This window comes from Halichoerus grypus, chromosome 6, assembly GCF_964656455.1.
Source record: "Halichoerus grypus chromosome 6, mHalGry1.hap1.1, whole genome shotgun sequence".
Taxonomy (NCBI): domain Eukaryota; kingdom Metazoa; phylum Chordata; class Mammalia; order Carnivora; family Phocidae; genus Halichoerus; species Halichoerus grypus.
Genome location: NC_135717.1, coordinates 66784114 through 66802091, shown reverse-complemented (window position 1 = coordinate 66802091; position 17978 = coordinate 66784114). Strand labels below are relative to the sequence as shown.

Genomic DNA, 17978 nt, shown 5'->3' with positions numbered 1-17978 from the left:
CCAGCACTGGTTATGCATTAAGCACTTATTTTCACCTCTAACTTCTATTTTCTCATTTAGATTGGTTCATTAAAAATCCTGAAGGAAATCAGTCATAATCCTCAAATCAGACGTAATATTGTTGACCTTGGGGGCTTACCAATTATGGTTAATATACTTGATTCTCCACATAAGAGTCTGAAATGCCTGGCAGCTGAGACAATCGCAAATGTTGCCAAGTTTAGAAGAGCCCGACGGGCAGTGAGACGCCACGGGGGCATCACCAAACTGGTGAGTACCGCTGACATCGTCATCAGCACACCCCTTGCCACCGAAATGTCAACTCCTGTTGTCCTTCCTGGCCACTCCCGGACGTTAAGTAACCATATGTGTGTTCTGGGAACCTTCTTTTTGTATAACGTCCTCGAAAACTGTTGTTGTATATTTACATTAGCAACTGGCCAGAAAACATGTCTGATCTTATTTTTCAAAGAAACATACGTTTAATAAAGAGATGTAATTTGCACCTACTGCATTGGTGGGGATACATTCGTGTGTGTGTGTGCAGTGTTAGTGAGGGGGTGGAGACCCACCTGGAAAGCGCTCTGGTAGTCCATGCTCTCCGCCGTGGTGACCTCACCTTGAGGACTGCCCCCCAAGGAGACCGTCAGAGCTGTAGACACTTACTCATCTCATTGTTACTTATAAGGGTGACAACTGAAAACAGCATGTTTACAATACAAGAGCAGTAAAATCATATGAAGTATGTCTCTAGGAAACATGTAGAGTCAGCTATCAATATTGCATTTTTGAAGTCTATTTAGTAGCAAGGAATAAACGTATGTATAATATTATATAAAACTCTGACAGGATCAAAAACTGATTGACACCTATGATCCCAATTTTCAGAGACCTACCTCACAAGTATATAACAGCTTTTTAATAAAAACATGTGAAATAAATACACAAAATTGTTCACAGGGGTTTCCTCTGAAATAACTACCAATTTTTCTTCATATTTTCCCACATTTGCCAATTTGTTGTATTACTTTTATAATTTAAAACATGGTTATATCAAAAACTATCACTGAAAGAAATAAGTGAGTTTCTGCTCAATACTCATGTGAAGAAAATACAGTGCAATATGGAAGTGCATTTTCATCCACCTTCGGAAGGATCAGGTAGATCTTGTGTTCCTCCTACAGCTTTTACCATACTGGATGGTCTCCACTTCTGCACTTTAAGCTCCTTAAGATGAGAGACATGTCTTATTCATCTCAGTGTCATTTGCAGCACTTAGCCCAGTACCTTACACATATGAAGGGTTAATAAATATGTATTGAATCAATATGCATTTAATGTGAATGCATACACAGGGAAATGTGTTCAGAAATTAAGAGATTCTGTGTACAGATTTCCTTGACTTACAGTGGAGTTATATGTCCCAATAAACCCATTATAAGTTGAAAATATTATAATTTGAAATGCATTTAATACACCTAGTCTTCTGAACATCATAGATTAGCCTTGCCTGCCTTAAACATGCTCAGAATACTTCTATCTATAACCCTATAGTTGGGCAAAATCATCTAACACAAGCCTATTTTATAATAAAGTATTGATATCTCCTGTAATTTATCAAATACTGCTCTGAAAGTGAAAACAGAATAGCTATTTGGGTACAGAATGGTTGTAAGTGTACCGGTCGTTTACCCTTGTGATGGTGTGGCTGACAGAGCTGAGGCTCGCTGTTGCTGCTACCCAGCATCGCAAGAGTGTAACATACATATCGCTAGATCGGAAGATCAAAATTCCAAGTAGGAGTTCTACTGAATGGATACCACTTCCACACCATGGTAAAGTTGAAAAATCATAAGTTGAACCATCGTAAATTGGGGACTGTCTGAATTCGCTTGTAATCTATAGAGCACTATAGAATGTAATTATTTGCTTTGAAAATAAGACAGACATGACTGGATGGATGGATAAGTAGACGGTTAGCTATGTGATAAAACAAATATGATAATGTTAATTATAGAATCTAGGTGGTATATACATGATTTGCTGTATAATTACCATACAGTTCTTTCAGCCTTTGTGTATGTTTGAAATTTTTTCATAACGAAATGTTGGGGGAAAGGTAATTATTACTATGATTATCAGTATTCTGCTTAAATAATGAAGTCATACAGTAGGCTGATGTGGCTGTCTACTGGAATTTCTCACATTAAATTATAAGAATGAATAATGTAACTTAAAACTAAACTTTATTTTTATGGGAGTCTTATATATCACATTCAGGGAACTAGAATTTGGACAATCGCACTTACTCAGTGAATTAAATAATGCCACACATTTTAATATAAGCTTAAGTGATAGCTAAATTAGGAACAGGAAGTTCAGTGATGGATCAGGCATTAATAGACTTGTAATTGCTAGGTTGAGAACACATCTGGGAAAGATCAGGATTAGGGACCCATTTTTGGTTTGCTAACTATGTGAGGGTAGGTGACATACAGATATGAGTCCCCAGCCAAAACTGGAAATGAGGGAGATCACTCAGTGCAGAGCAGTGGGCCAGTTATGACATCAGAGCAAGGGAATGGAGGTCAGAATCAGAGCAGGCAAGAGGGCACTGGCCACAGTGGGGTTTGGGAGCTTAGATGGAGGTCAGTCTCTGAAGAGGCACACCCAGTAGAAACCTGGGCAGAAGATAGGAAGTCTGAGCAAGCAGGGAGAATGTATCCAGGCAAGGAAAGATTGTAAGATTCAGTGCTGTTACTCTTGTGGCCAGTTTCCACATTCCTCTGGATGTATGGTATACTGAAAACCATTTCAAACATTTCTTGAAATGTCAGGTACAAAAACGTAGGTGGCAGGAACATCAATATAAATAAACATATGTCCCTGACTACGATGAATGTCCACCTGAGTGTCCACCTGACTCAAGGCAGTCCCACCAGATTTCTCTCCCAGGAAATTGGAATTAGGAATCAGAGGCTCTACTTAGTCTGACTACTCTTTTCTAAACTCAGGTGGTGGTCATGATTATGTGGACATTTCATGGAATCTGGCCTGCAGAGAGAGAAGAATGGAGTAGACATGCATAGGATAAAGACAGCCCTGGGAGCCCTGGCTTCACTTCCTCTATGGACCACCCTCACCTACTGCTGTTTCTATATAAATTGCCTTTCCCTTAAGGTCTCCAGTGACTTTGGTTATTGCAAAGAAAAGAAAGGATCCTGGCAGCTATGCCATGTGGATTGGTTGGTTTCGATAGTACAGGGAGAGAGCCATATCCTCTGAAGAGGTCTCATGGTTTTAAGAATATACAGGCCATTCTGTTCTCGTTAGAAAGTTCTAATGGCTTTAGGGAGCCTAGTTTTCTGAGATACCAGGGCTGAAGATGTAGTATACAAATCTTCCTAATGTAAATGTTATAGCCATATTAATACAGTCTTGGTGAGATTAAATTTCCTGTAGGAAGAAAATATAAAGCCTCCCAAATCTGGAGGAAGGTATTTTGAAGGGTTTTGTTTCTTTGCTTTCATGGACTATGGTGTAGTATGAAAATTAATTCGTAAAAGTATTCTTATTTTTGATGGTGGTTAGCTTGGTAGCAGCCCTGTAGCTATTGCAGGATATGTTGTTTTATCTTAAAGATTCCCATGTACATCATATTTATCTATTCTTGTAGGTCGCTCTACTCGACTGTGCACAGAATTCAGGAGAACTGGCTCAATCAAGTCTGTGTGATGCCAGAGACGTGGAGGTGGCTCGCTGTGGGGCTCTGGCATTATGGAGCTGCAGTAAGAGTTATATGAATAAAGAAGCCATTCGTAAAGCTGGGGGCATTCCTTTGTTGGCTGGCTTACTGAAGACTTCTCATGAGAACGTGCTAATTCCAGTGGTGGGGACACTGCAAGAATGCGCATCAGAGGTACGCAAGCCAGCTCTGCTTCCCTTGCTTTCATTTATCTTAACTCTCTTTAGTTGAAAAGTAATTTTTAAGATTATTGTGACTGCTAAGGATTTTTTTTTTTTTTTTTGAGAAGTCGGCAGTCTTTTAGAAAGAGAAGATGAAACTAATAGAACATTAATTAAATTGGTACCTGGGTGATATATTTCTGGAAATGTTGACTAAATTCTCTTATTATATAGTTGTGTTAATCTTGGACTTTAGTGTTTATTAAGAGTTTGTTTGGCATAGTTATTCGTAAATGTAAATAGATACTTATATTCATGCATTATGCATATAAATATTTAAATGTGTATTCCTAGGAAAGTTACCGAGCTGCAATCAAAGCAGAAAGGATAATTGAAAATCTGGTGAAGAACCTAAGTAGTGAGAATGAACAACTGCAGGAACACTGTGCCATGGCCATCTACCAGGTATGGTGAACTCCCCAGACAGTCGTGGTGTTCTTCGGATGGTTAACATGATGTTTCTAAATGTGAGGTCTCATTCTCTGGGGTTAGAACTCAGGAATCTGCATTTTTAACAAGAACCCCCTGGGATTTTTCTGCACACACAGGTCTGAGAACCACTGTCCTGTGCTAATGACAGGTGCCTGTATATGTGAGAGAGAAACCTGCTCCAACATGTCTTGATTATTTACATTTCTGGAAGCCACTTATATATCTTAGTCTCCTCAAACAAGTTACTTAGTGTAAAATAGCTAAATATATACATGGTGCCCTATTCAGTTACCCTATTCAAACATGGCGGTCTTGGGAAATTTATCTTCTGCCAAGACAAGATGGATGGATGAATGAGTGTGTGCTTTTGTGTGTGTGTGTGTGTGTGTGTGTGTGTGTGTGTGTGTTCCTGTTTTATCTTTTTATTAATTTATTTTAATCTTCATTAACTTTTTGTGAGTTATGCATTTCATAGTATGCCAGAAAACAGAAGAAAAGATGGCCTTGACGAATTAGTAGATGGCTGGTTACTGACCACGCCAGCTTCTACCCATCAGAGAAATCAGTCGATTTCCTAGAGAAATGCATTTTAAAACATGCACGGTGAGGGTATGCCAAAAAGACAGAGTCAGAGAAAGGGGTTCATGTGAGTAGAGGATTGTATTAATTTTCTAAGGCTGCCATAACAAAATACCACACACTGGGGGGCTTAAATAACAGAAATTTATTTCCTTATAGTTCTGGAGGTTACAACTTTGAGATCAAGGTATTGACAGCATTGGTTCCTTCTGAGGACTCTCTCCTTGGCTTGTAGATGGCCATCTTTATGTTCACATGAAATTCTCCCTCTGTCTCCACATGTTCCTTTCTCTGTGTCCTAATATTTTCTTCTTCTAAGGACACCAGTCATATTGGATTAGAGCCCACCCCAGTGACCTTGTTTTACCTTAATTACCTCTTTAAAGACTTTATCTTCAAATATGGTTACATTCTGAGTTATGGGGGTTAGGACTTTGACATATATCAGTTTTAAGGGAACACAACTCAGTTCATAGTGAGAATATATAGCCTTGACTTGCATATATGCCTCATATGAGTAACTATGAAGGATTGGTTGAAATAGTGATTAATTCTTTAAAAGCTGCAACTGAACCAGAACCGAAAGTCTTAAATAGAAGATAAACATGGCAGGTGCCTTGTGGTGCATTCCAGTGAGGATTTCTTCTAGTGGCCCTCATGGATGATGCATGACATGCATCTGTATCATGTGGCCTCAGAGACCAACTGTATGCCTCGGATGATAACATATCTATACTAAATTTATCATCTTTTTGCTCTGTAACCTGGGAAGGGTGATCAGCTGGGAACCTCTATGCAGTACTTATTTATTTCAAAGGATGACACAAATGTATGGATAAACATATGTGAACATAATGTCATTTGCTATTGATAAAACTCACTGCTCTGGGCATAAAAACTCTATTAGGGAAATGCTCATCTCTTAGCTTTTGGGGGTCACTGAAGATCAGACTAAAGCTTTATCACTCATCTATCTTCTCCACTGTATTTTCCCAAGACTGTGGGTTGCATGACTGCAGAAATCCTCCATCCATGCAGGTAGCATTCTAGGTCTCTTACCAACCTCTCTTTCTGTCTTGGTGGAAGCCCACACTACCTCAGAATGGCTTGGCAGAATTTCCAAGTATGTAGAAACTTCTAGACATTACCAAAATCATGTAAGGGAAGAGAGACACTGTCAGATAGAGTATAGTATAGAGAAGAATTATATTTTACTTGGAGGCCCCTTCAGAAAATGATACTCTCTGAGTTTCATAGTCACTAGCATGACAGCCTCTTTAGGAATCACTGAAAGCTTGATATGCCTTCCTCACTGACAGGCTCTGCTCTGACTTTTTGTGTAGTGTGCTGAAGATGAGGAAACCCGTGACCTGGTTAGACTGCACGGAGGACTTAAACCCCTGGCCAGTCTGCTCAATAACACTGACAATAAAGAACGGTTGGCCGCGGTCACGGGGGCAATATGGAAATGTTCCATCAGCAAAGAGAATGTGACCAAGTAAGAGAAGCCATTCAATATTCTGTGATAAAAATATGGCCATTGAGGAATAGTGGTATTCTTAGTGCACAGAAACTACACTGTGTACACTGAGTCCTTCAACTAACATCTTCTCTCATTAAGATATAAATGTTTCTAAATAAAGTGTAGATGCATTTTAAAAAATGGCATTGAAACACATTCCCGTAATGTTATTTTAATAAAGAGTCAATCCTAATGCTATTCCTATAGTTTTCATACACGTATGTTCTAAACTAATTTGGCAGGATTAAGGTATTTTTAGAAATGCAAGACTTCTACTTCTCATCCCACCACCTGGCAATGGTTTTCTGTGCCTCACTCAGTACTAAGTACTAAGGGACTTGCTAATTAATCTATCTGTGTGAATGGGCTCTTTTGCTTACGGGTAGCCATATAAATGACGAGTATCTCCGATTTCCTGTAGAGACCTATGAAGGTGCGGGGATAAATCTTTAGAGATGGAAGTGGTTCCATTCCTTTTCCTTTTTTAAAGATAAACAAGATAAATCAGCTAAATGCCAACTAATCAGTTAAAGAGCAGCCATTTTAAAATGGTTTTATTGAATTTTAATGTATTTATAAACTTTATGACCATCTGATTTATTTCAATATTCAAATTTATTTCTTCATATACTTTTAGAGTTCTCATACTCTATGATGGATATTCTGAGGCAACTCTTCTTTGTCTCAGTGTGATGATTTTTTTTAAGATTTATTTATTTATTTTAGAGAGAGTATGCATGAGTGGGAGGAAGGGCAAAGGGGAGAGAGAGAAAGAATCTCAAGCAGACTCCCCACTGAGAGCAGAGCCCAATTCGGGGCTCAGTCTCATGACCCTGAGATCAGGACCTGAGCTGAAATCAAGAGTCGGATGCTCAATTGACTGAGCCACCCAGGCGCCCCTCAGTGTGATGATTTTAACAAGAAATTTACATGTCTTATTTAACATAAAATAGGCTTATTTTGCTTTGTTCATGTAAAATAGTCTCTGTGACATGGGCAAAACACCCATAGCATAGTAGAATCACTGACACTCTGATTTGGTAGAAGTTGTAGTTGTCTTAGGGACTATACAGTATAGAGATTAAAGGTGCATCGGCTGGATGTGGATGCCAGCTTCACTATTTATAAAGCTTCAAATTAGCTTTCTGAAAATGGGTATTGTGGTAGTACCTGCATCATAGGGTTTTTGTAAGGACTGGATGATCATATAGTTGGCATTTAGAAATTTTGTGCTATTAATATTATTAGCTAATTTTATACCAAAAGTAATACTGTTCTCCTCTTTCCCTCCCCCTCCCACCTCTTTTTCTTGTGATGAACTTAGGTTTCGGGAATACAAAGCCATTGAAACTTTGGTGGGACTTTTAACTGACCAGCCTGAAGAAGTGCTTGTGAATGTGGTCGGTGCATTAGGAGAATGTTGTCAGGAATATGAAAACCGAGTCCTTGTCCGGAAATGTGGTGGCATTCAACCACTTGTGAACCTCCTCGTTGGAATAAACCAAGCTCTTCTTGTCAATGTCACAAAAGCAGTTGGTGCTTGTGCAGTAGAACCCGAAAGTATGATGTAAGTAGCCTAGCAACTGAAAGATTTTATTTGAGAGTGTTAGGGGAAACGCTCAGGTCATCATAGAATAGTGTCATCACTTAGAATTGGCATGCACAAATGGTGAAAAAGTAAAATGGATTTACATGTAAATAACCACAAGGTTACTAGTCATGAGTTACAGAGCCAGATTGTTCCCTTGGATGAGCTAGAGGGCAGAGGCTGGGCATATATTGGGAGGATTTAACATTCCCAGTAATTAATGTCCCACCCAGAAACCTTCATACAATTGACAAAATTTTTCTCTGCTTCCTAAGGAATTCTCTCTCTCTCTCTCTCTCTGAGACCTTAGGTAGTTTTAGGTAGCATTCCCATAGTACCCTTCTTGTTTTTCAGTTCAATTCAGCAAACATATTTTGAGTACCTAACAAGAACTGTGAACTGATGAGAGAGAAAGACAAAGGATTTTAAGCTGTGATCTTGGTCCTTAAGCAAATTCTTGTGTAATTAGGAAGAAAAGACTTAAATGTTATACAACTTAAGAACAATAGCAAGATGATATAGAGATTATATATACATATATAAGTATATATTTAAATAAACATATTTGTGTATAAATATATTTATATGAAATATATGTGTGTGTGTGTGTGTGTGTGAAGTATATATACATATACTTCATATATATATGAAGTCCAGAAAGGGAAGAACCCATATGGGCCAAAGTTATTGTATGAGGGTTCTCCAGAGAACCAGAATCAACAGGATGAGAAAGGTGGGAGGCGTAGGGGGATAGATTTAAGGAATTGGCTCCCGTGATTATGGAGGCTTGACAAGCCCCCCCTTCTGATGCGGGAAGCTAGCAGAATGGAGACTCAGGAAAGAGCTGCAGTTTGAGGTCAAAGGCGGTCTGCTGGCAGAACTGCTTCTTGCTCAGAGGAAGTCAGCCTTTTTTCTTTGAACGCCTTCAACTGATTAGATGAGGCCCACTAACATTATGGAGGATAATCTGCTATACTCAGAGTCTGCCAGTTTAAATATCAATCCCATCCAAAAAGATACCTTCACAGAAATATGCAAAATAATGTTTGACCAGAAGTATCTGAATGGTTCAGAGAGTTGAGTATCCGATTCTTGATCTCAGCACAGGTCATGATCTAAGGATCATGAGACTGAGCCCTACATCGGGTGGGCTCCATGCTGAGCATGGAGTCTGCTTAGGACTCTCTCTCTCTCTCCCTTCCTCTTCCTCTGGCCCTCCCTGCCCCACTGGCATGTGCTCTCTCTCTCTCAAAAAAAAAAAAAAAGTTTGACCAATATCTGGGCATCCCTTAAACCAGTCAAGTTGACACATAAACATTAACCATCACATGTCCACCCATGTCAACTTGGTACCCATTCATGCATCTCCTTAAACCATACTTAATCTCTATAGAAAGATAATAACAAGGCCATATTCCTGCCTAACATTACACAACTATCCAGTGTACTACTGAAAATTCACTAACCCTTTTCCCAGATGAGGAAGCAAAGTTCTTAGATTATGTTTACTCTTCTCCTTGATATCCTGTTACTTAAATACTTTAATGTAAAGTTAGCCATACTTAAAAACTATGATATAAAGTTAATATATCTTGTGTTACATGGTAAGAGGATAAAAGAGGGAAGAAAAGATACACACAGACATATTCATAACAAAATAAGGAAGGAATTTTTTTTTTAACATTTTATTTATTTATTTGACAGAGAGAGACACAGCGAGAGAGGGAACACAAGCAGGGGGAGAGGCAGAGGGAGAAGCAGGCTTCCCGCCGAGCAAGGAACCCGATGCGGGGCTCGATCCCAGGACCCTGGGATCATGACCTGAGCCAAAGGCAGACGCCCAACAACTGAGCCACCCAGGCGCCCCTAAGGAAGGAATATTCATGACAATTACAATACTCATTCTGAAACTGGTCATGTGGTCATAGCTGGTATTTACAACTACCTTCTTTCATTACCCATTCCATATTCCCTTTGCTCTCAGCAAGCACTTTAGCTGGTTGTTGTTCTTTATCTGGTGGGGTAACCCAAACCTTCATTCCTGAGGGTCTAGGCCATTAGTAGTCCTGCCTAGATTGGTTGTTGTAGTTTTCCATCAACTGTAATCACAGGGCATGGTAATACTTAAGAGATGCCCTAAGGGATCTCTTCTTTTCCAGATATAGTCTTCTTTACCTCTATTGTGGAGTAGCAGTCCCATTTCCCCTTGATAATTGGGATCAGTCACCCCAGCCAACACAGTAACTCCCTCTGTTGCTTGTTGGTTTAGAGGCATAGGGAGGCCAAAGTGGCTGGGAGGCAGATTTAACTTTCAGTTCAGAATCATTGTTGAGTCTCGTGGTAGAAGCATTCCCCACTTTGAGCTAAGACCTCTAAACCAGCAAAGTGTAAGGTCACAGGAACAGGAAGCAAAAACATTTGCTAGTGGGTCACTAGGGGTAATAGTGAGCAGTAGGCACCACTCTCATTTCCATCCCCCAATTCCTGGACCCATGAATCCTGGCTATGTAAGAAATAACACCACATTATTGGGCAGCCAGACAGCTCTATTGGCTTGTCCTATAGACTCCCAGAGGTCTGACAACCTTCCTTCATTTCATCCTATTTCTGTCCCCTTCAGTCCAAGATAGCAGTGTTTCTTGAGATGGTCGATTGGATCCATGAGTCACACCTGTAATCTTTTTATCATACGATTCTCCTATATATCTCCTGAATCATTTCATTCTGATTCGCACATTCATTCAACTCTTCACTGTGTGTGACCAGGCACTCAGGGCTGCGTGTATGGATATATCCTGCACAACTCTAGGGAGCACCATTCCCATAGACATATACCCGGTGTCATACATTATGGGGCCATACATACAACCCTGCTGAAATGTATAATTTCCTATCTATTTCACCATTTGATTGATACAGGAAGCTTATACCTGATGCCAATAGTCTCTGGTCGTGCCTTCTTCCATCTGCCCACTCTCCCGGAATTTGTGACTCATTTGTATTCAGCCAGGTCCTCTTCCTTCACAGGAAGGCTGCAACTCTAAGACAGCCCTGGAGCTCTGTTAATGTGAGTCTCATCTCACCACATGTCTGGGACACAAGTACTAAAGCCTCTGTAATGCTCTTTGGATTTGGTTACTGGAGCCTTAGGCTCAGGTGTTTCAGACACCAAGGACCACTAGTTGTACTCATGATAACTTCAAGGGAAGAGCATCCCCTGGGCCTATAAAACAGTTTTCTGATGTATTAGTCTTTCTGAAAAAACACATGGTGTTCATTAGCACATGATAAACACTTGTCAGAAATGGCTTTATGTATTTCTTTTGATCTTCGGCCCTTGTTTACTTTTTGTCTACTCACGTCTGCCAACTACACCAACTGCCTCTGAACTAACTTTTTTTGAATGCATCCTCCTGCTCTTGGCCTTCAGTTGAGCTTCTGTCACCTTTTACCTGGACTATTGAAGCAGGCTCTGTTTGATCTCATCTCATAGTTCTCCCTTTCCATATCTTTCCTGCACGGCATTGAAATTTATTCTTCTAAACTGTAGATATGATAGGGTTGTTTTCTAAAGAACTATCCATGACCTTTCAAGCTTTAAAAACCAAACCTAAGTTCCTTAGCCTGGTATTCAAAGCATTTGCCTCTTGACCCCATTCTACCTCTCGAGCTTCATCTTTTCCTTGCACATGTTAAATATCTAAAGTTATATTGTTTATTCCTTATTCATTGAACAAATATTTATCAAGCATCTTTTGTGCTAGCCACTGAAAGTATAGTGTACCCACAGCAAAGTTCCTGCTTTCTTGGAACTCACATTCCGTTGTGTATGTGGAACACAGACTATAAACTCTTAAATAAAATGATTTCAGATAGTGCTAAATGGTATAAAGAAAAGAAAACAGCATGATTGAATGAGCGGGAGGTGATTACTTTAGCTACAGTGGAAAGAGGAAAGAGAAAGTGGAAGAGAGGACAGTAGCCTCTGGGAGGATAACATTTGAATCAAGACCTGAGAGATGAGAAGACAACCTGAGGGAAGAACGCAGGGGACAAGGAGTAGCAAACACAAAAGCCCTGGGAGGGGAGTGAGCTCTGCTTGAGAAGCTACCTTGAGGTTTGTTTGTTTTTTTATATACATTTCATATATATTTTATCATTGTCTGCCTTGTTAATAGCATATGATTTCTGTATCACCTGTGACTGTGTCATAAATCTTTTTATCTCTTGATGACTACTAATTTCTTTTTTATTAAGTTTTTTATTTTACTTCCAGTATGGTTAACATACAGTGTTATGTTAGTTTCAGGTGTACAATGTAGTGATTCAACACTTCCATACATCACCTTGTGCTCATCATGACAAGTGTCCTCCCTAATCCCCATCTCCTATTTCACCCATTCCCCCCACCCACCTCCCCTCTGGATTTGTTTGTTCTCTATAGTGAAGAGTCTGTTTTTTGGTTTGTCTCTCTCTCTTTTGTTTCTTAAATTCTACATATAAGTGAGGTCGTATGGTATTTTTCTCTAATTTCACTTAGCATTATATGCTCTAGCTCCATCAATGTCATTGCAAATGGCAAATTTTTATTGTTTTTGTGGCTAAATAATATTCCGTTGTGTGTGTGTTTGTGTTTGTGTGTGTGTGTGTGTGTGTGTACCATTCCTTCTTTATCCATTCATCTATTGATGGACACTTAGGCTTATTCCAGTAGTTTGGCTATTGTAAATGATGTTGCAATAAACATAGAGGTGCATGTATCACTTTGAATTAGTGTTTTTGTATTTTGTGGGTAAATACCCAATAGTGCGATTCCTGGATCATAGGGCAGTTCTATTTTTAACTTTTTGAGGAACATCCATACTGTTTTGCAGAGTGGCTACACCAGTTTGCATTCCCACTAACAGTGCAAGAGGGTTCCTTTTTCTCCACATCCTCACCAACACCTGTTGTTTCTCATGTTTCTGATTTTAGCCATTCTGACAGGTATGAGATGATCTCTCACTGTGGTTTTGATTTGTATTTCCCTGATGCCAAGTGATGTTGAGCATCTTTTCATGTGTCTGTTGGCCATCTATATATGTCTTCTTTGGAGAAATATCTGTTCATATCTTCTGCCTATTGCTAAATTGGGTTATTTTATTTATTTATTTTTGGCCGTTGAGTTGTATAAGTTCTCTCTCTACATATATATACACACACATATATATAATTATGTTCAATTAGAAAGCATATAGTACATCATTAGTTTTTGATGTAGTGTTCAATGATTCATTAGTTGCGTATAACACCCAGTGCTCATCACAACACGTGCCCTCCTTAATGCCCGTCACCTGGTTACCCCATCCTCCCATCCCCTTCTCTTCTGTAACCCTCAGTTTGGTTCATGGAGTCCAGAGTTTCTCTCATGGTTTGTCTCCCTCTCTGATTTCTTCCCATTCAGGTTTCCCTCCCTTCCCCTCCACGCTATTTCTTATATTCCACAAATGAGTGAGACCATATGATAATTGTCTTTCTCTGCTTGACTTATTTTGCTCAGCATAATCCCCTCCAGTACCATCCATGTCGATGCAAATGATGGGTATTCATCCTTTCTGATGGCTGAGTAATATTCCATTGTATATATGGACCACATCTTCTTTACTAACCGTTTATTGGATATGTCATTTGCAAATATCTTCTCCCATTCGGTAGGTTGCCTTTTAGTTTTGTTGATTGTTTCCTTTGCTGTGCAAAAGCTTTTTATTTTGACGAAGTCCCAGTAGTTTATTTTTGCTTTTATTTCCCTTGCGTCAGGAGACATATTTAGAAAATGTTGCTATGGCCGATGTCAGAAATTACTGCCTGCACTCTCTTCAAGGATTTTTATGGTTTCAGGTCTCACATTTAGGTTTTTTCATACATTTGAGTTTACTTTTGTGTATAGTGTAAGAAAGTGGTCCAGTTTCATCCTTTTGCATATAGCTGTCCAGTTTTTCCAACACCACTTGTTGAAGAGACTGTGTTTTTCCCACTGCATATTCTTTCCTCCTTTGTCAAAGACTAATTGAACACAAAATTGTGGGTTTATTTCTGGGTTTTCTATTCTGTTCCTATTATAAATAATAAATATATCGAATTTCATCTACATAGATTAGAATTCATTCTTACAAAGCCCCATCTTCTATTCTGTGTATTTCAGATTTAATGATTTCCACATAAGTCATTACCAGGTTATCTAGTTGACACCTAAAAATTACTTCTAAATATCATCATTACATTACTTTCACAATAGGCCTTCAAACCCTTTTTAATATAACTATAAATTGTTATATTTATTGATTTTTCAGTTGAACCCATTCAAGAAAAAGCTAGAGAAAACAGCTAGGTGCTTTTCTTATTCTGAATCTTAACGTAGGTTTTGAAGCAACAAAATATAATAAGAAAACAACTCAGTAATAAACAATAGGCCTCAAGGACCTTTTGACTGAGTTGGGGAGACAGACAAGTAATTTTAGAATGTTAGAGTAGATGATGAAATGGCAGTAAATAAACATTTTTTGTAAATACACGGAACTAGTTTGAATAATTTTATGAAACATTTTACTTCTGGTTCATAATATGAAAACTACAATAAAGAAGAAAAGTAGGAAAAAAGTATGTCCTCTCAAACAAGGAAATGTCCACAGTTCCAAATCTTAAATGTGAAACACACCTGCAGAATGTAGGTAAATTATTGACCTGCGTGTCATACTGACACGTTATGCTGACAGCTAACACATACCGCTTCATATCTCGAGATTTCTCCCCAAGTAAGTGTCATGGTCATGAAATGCATAGCCAACATTTTTCTTTTTTCTTCATGGCAGAGACCAGGGGAGTGAATAGGCCTTGGAAGAAGTGAGGAATTTCCCATCAGAGACCTCATTTTGCATTATAAAACACCAGAGCCTAAGGAAAAGTCATATGGACATGTCATTTTATATTGTCTACAACAGTCTTCTAGCCCAAGGAGACTGCTAGACACCCTTTGGAATGAAAAGGATACTAGAGATGATGATTGCTGGATTGCAACACAATGAAGCTATAAATTTTTAGAGATTTGGAGTAAGCTGGATTGACTGTTTGAATGCTCAAAACTGAATGGAAGAGATGTGTTCACAAGGCAAAGAGAATTGCAGATTTTTGTAGGATTGTTTTTGAGGTAATTCCATCATAAAAGGAAACAGATAGATTCAGACAAATAATTTCCCCACAGTCACAAGGCTATTAAGATAGTATACTCCCTCTTAATAAAAGAGCCAAAAGAAATCACATCAAATTTTTAAAAAGACTTTATAAGATAACTTAAATCGTTGTGACAAGCTAGTAGCCAGAACTCAGAAGAGAAATAAAAAAATTATTGAACTTAAAGCCTGAATAGATGCAAGAAAAGTATGGTAGACACAATCGAAAACACAGGCATGTGGTATATAGGAAATGTAAAATGAAATGAAGAGTATATTAAAATTACAATAGGAAGTGGTAAATATGGAACCCAAGGAGACCCAACTTAAACGTAATGGGTATTCCTTAAGAAGAGGTTGGAACCAATGGAATATGATCTGAATTAAAGATAACAATAGAAGAAAAGTTTTTGTGTGAATCAGTAGGTCAAAAGACCCCAAAAGACCCTAGCAATATTGATACAGAATGGCCAACAGAAATGCATCCTGATAAATCTACTTGCATTTCAAAAGGAAAGGAAAAAGTAAGTATATCTAGGCAAAAGAACAAACCATGAGGACAGAATGTCTTCACACTTCTCCACATCTTTTTTTAAGGTCAAAAGACATTGATTTGGAGGATCAAATCCCTCAGATTAACATTCTGAAGTAGAGAAAATATTACCCAAGAATTTCACATCCAGCCAAGTTGTTCTTCAAGTATGAAGGTAGTAGCACATTCTCAATCATGCAAGGAATTAGTGAATACAGTACTAACTCTTCGTGAAAACACTGTTGATTACAGAAAGTCAATCAAGAAATTACTCAAAGTATTTCAAAACAGCAAAATATGGCTAAAAGGTATCAGTGGAGACCATTGAATTTATTTAAACATTATACTAAGAAAATAATGCAGGAGTTTTCATTAGGGGAATCCTCTAAATTTTATAGATACTACTACTAATAATTTAATAATACAACTGACAAAAATAAAAACAAATTAAATCCAAGGTGGGTGAGTCAATGTGCAAATTTTATCATCTTTCACATAAATGAATCAGTACATACTGTATACAAAATCCTTTTATCTATTTGTTTATCATCTATCCATCCATTTTTCTGCCTCTCTAACCTATCCATCCTGTTATCTAGCTTTGGGCATAAAGAAATATCCAGAATCATTTACCTTAGTTATCAATGATTATTATTTCTGAATGGCAGGATTTAGGATCATTTCTTATTTTCTTCTTTGTATTTTTCTATGCAGTCTATATGATGAATATGTATCATCTTTACAAAATCAAAGTTCTTGTTTAATACCTTGCAAAATCCCCTTTCATTCTGTATGATATAATGATTAACAGCATAGATTCCAGGGGCGCCTGTGTGGCTCGGTCAGTTAGGTGTCTGACCCTTAGTTTTGGCTCAGGTCATGATCTCAGGGTCCTGAGATTGAGCCCTGCGTAGACCTCCCATGCTAAGCACAGAATCTGCTTGAGATTCTTTCTCTCCATCTCCCTCTGCCCCTCCTCCCTCAAATAAATAAATAAATCTTTAAAAAATAAAAAAGAGCATTGATTCTGGAACCACTGCTTGGATGCCAGTCTTACCACTTACCAACTATTTCCTTTGGCAAATTATTAAACTACTTGGTGCCTTGGTTACCACATATATAAAATGGGAATGGTAAGGGTACCTATCTCATTTGGTTGTTGTAATGATTATGTGAATTAATATGTGTAAAGTACTTGATACATAATAAGTGCTGGGTAAATGTTGGTCAGTATTGTTCATGTAGCAGTAGTTTTCATTAATAACAATTTAAAATGATAATATGTAAATAGAAAATTAAAGTCAGACTGTCTAGCATCTGTACTCATCTATAGATGAATTCCTTGTTTCTGTGTTTCTTTTGCATCAAATTAATCATGTTATTTAATTTGCTATAAATTGAGAACAAGTGGCCCTGAAATGGTGAATAACTCACTTTAAATTCTCATCTGCAATTAGGAGCTTGGAGGGTGTGGCATTGACATATTTACATGTTTACATAGGCAATTATAATTCAAGCTTTTGCATCATGCTAATACATTTGTTTTTTGTTTTAAAGTTGATCAAAGGTTACTGAAGGGTTTTAAGTATAACTTGAGACAGAGGAACATGTTAAGGGATCATTGCAGGCCAGACGTGAAGATGGCTTAAACTAAGCCAGTGGAATATAATATAATAAAGAATAAGGAAAGTGACAGATTAAAGAGAAATAAAGGGAAAGGATGAATAAAACCAGGGGAATGATTGAACATGAGTTATAAAGAAGAAGGAGGAGTGCCACTTGATATTTAGGTTTCTTTTCTTTTTTTAATTGAATAAATTTGATGTGTCATATTGTGTAAGTATAAGGTGTACAGTATGTTACTTTGAGATCATATGCATATTTAGGTATCTGACTTTGGCAACTAGATGGATAATGGTACCACTTACTGATAGAGGGAATATAGGTGCAGGGCTAGTGAAGGAAAAATGAACTTCACTAGGGGAGAAATGTCATCATTATAGTGCCTAATGCAGTTCCAGGCTCAAGGTAGGCACCAACCAACATTTATTACATAATGAATGGATGGTGAATTCAGTTATGTTTGGGTGGACATTGAGGTTCCCATGACGTGTTCACATGGTGACGGCAACCAGTCAATTGGATATTCGTGTC

General features: G+C 38.2%; 1 protein-coding gene and 1 long non-coding RNA gene across 7 annotated transcripts in view; one reads left to right on the top strand and one right to left on the bottom strand.

Annotated features, from left to right (window-relative positions):
- The window catches only part of LOC118533522 (uncharacterized), a 203494-nt gene that overhangs the window by 289 nt on the left and 185227 nt on the right, over positions 1 to 17978 (bottom strand). The window lies entirely within an intron of this gene.
- ODAD2 (outer dynein arm docking complex subunit 2) overlaps positions 1 to 17978 on the top strand; it is a 185866-nt gene that overhangs the window by 55572 nt on the left and 112316 nt on the right. For all 6 annotated transcript variants that reach the window (XM_036088826.2, XM_036088828.2, XM_036088829.2 and 3 more), the window contains 5 exons: positions 61 to 270; positions 3677 to 3919; positions 4261 to 4371; positions 6321 to 6475; positions 7824 to 8066. In XM_036088826.2, coding sequence (XP_035944719.1) covers positions 61 to 270; positions 3677 to 3919; positions 4261 to 4371; positions 6321 to 6475; positions 7824 to 8066 — 962 coding nt within the window. The remainder of the gene's footprint in view (positions 1 to 60; positions 271 to 3676; positions 3920 to 4260; positions 4372 to 6320; positions 6476 to 7823; positions 8067 to 17978) is intronic.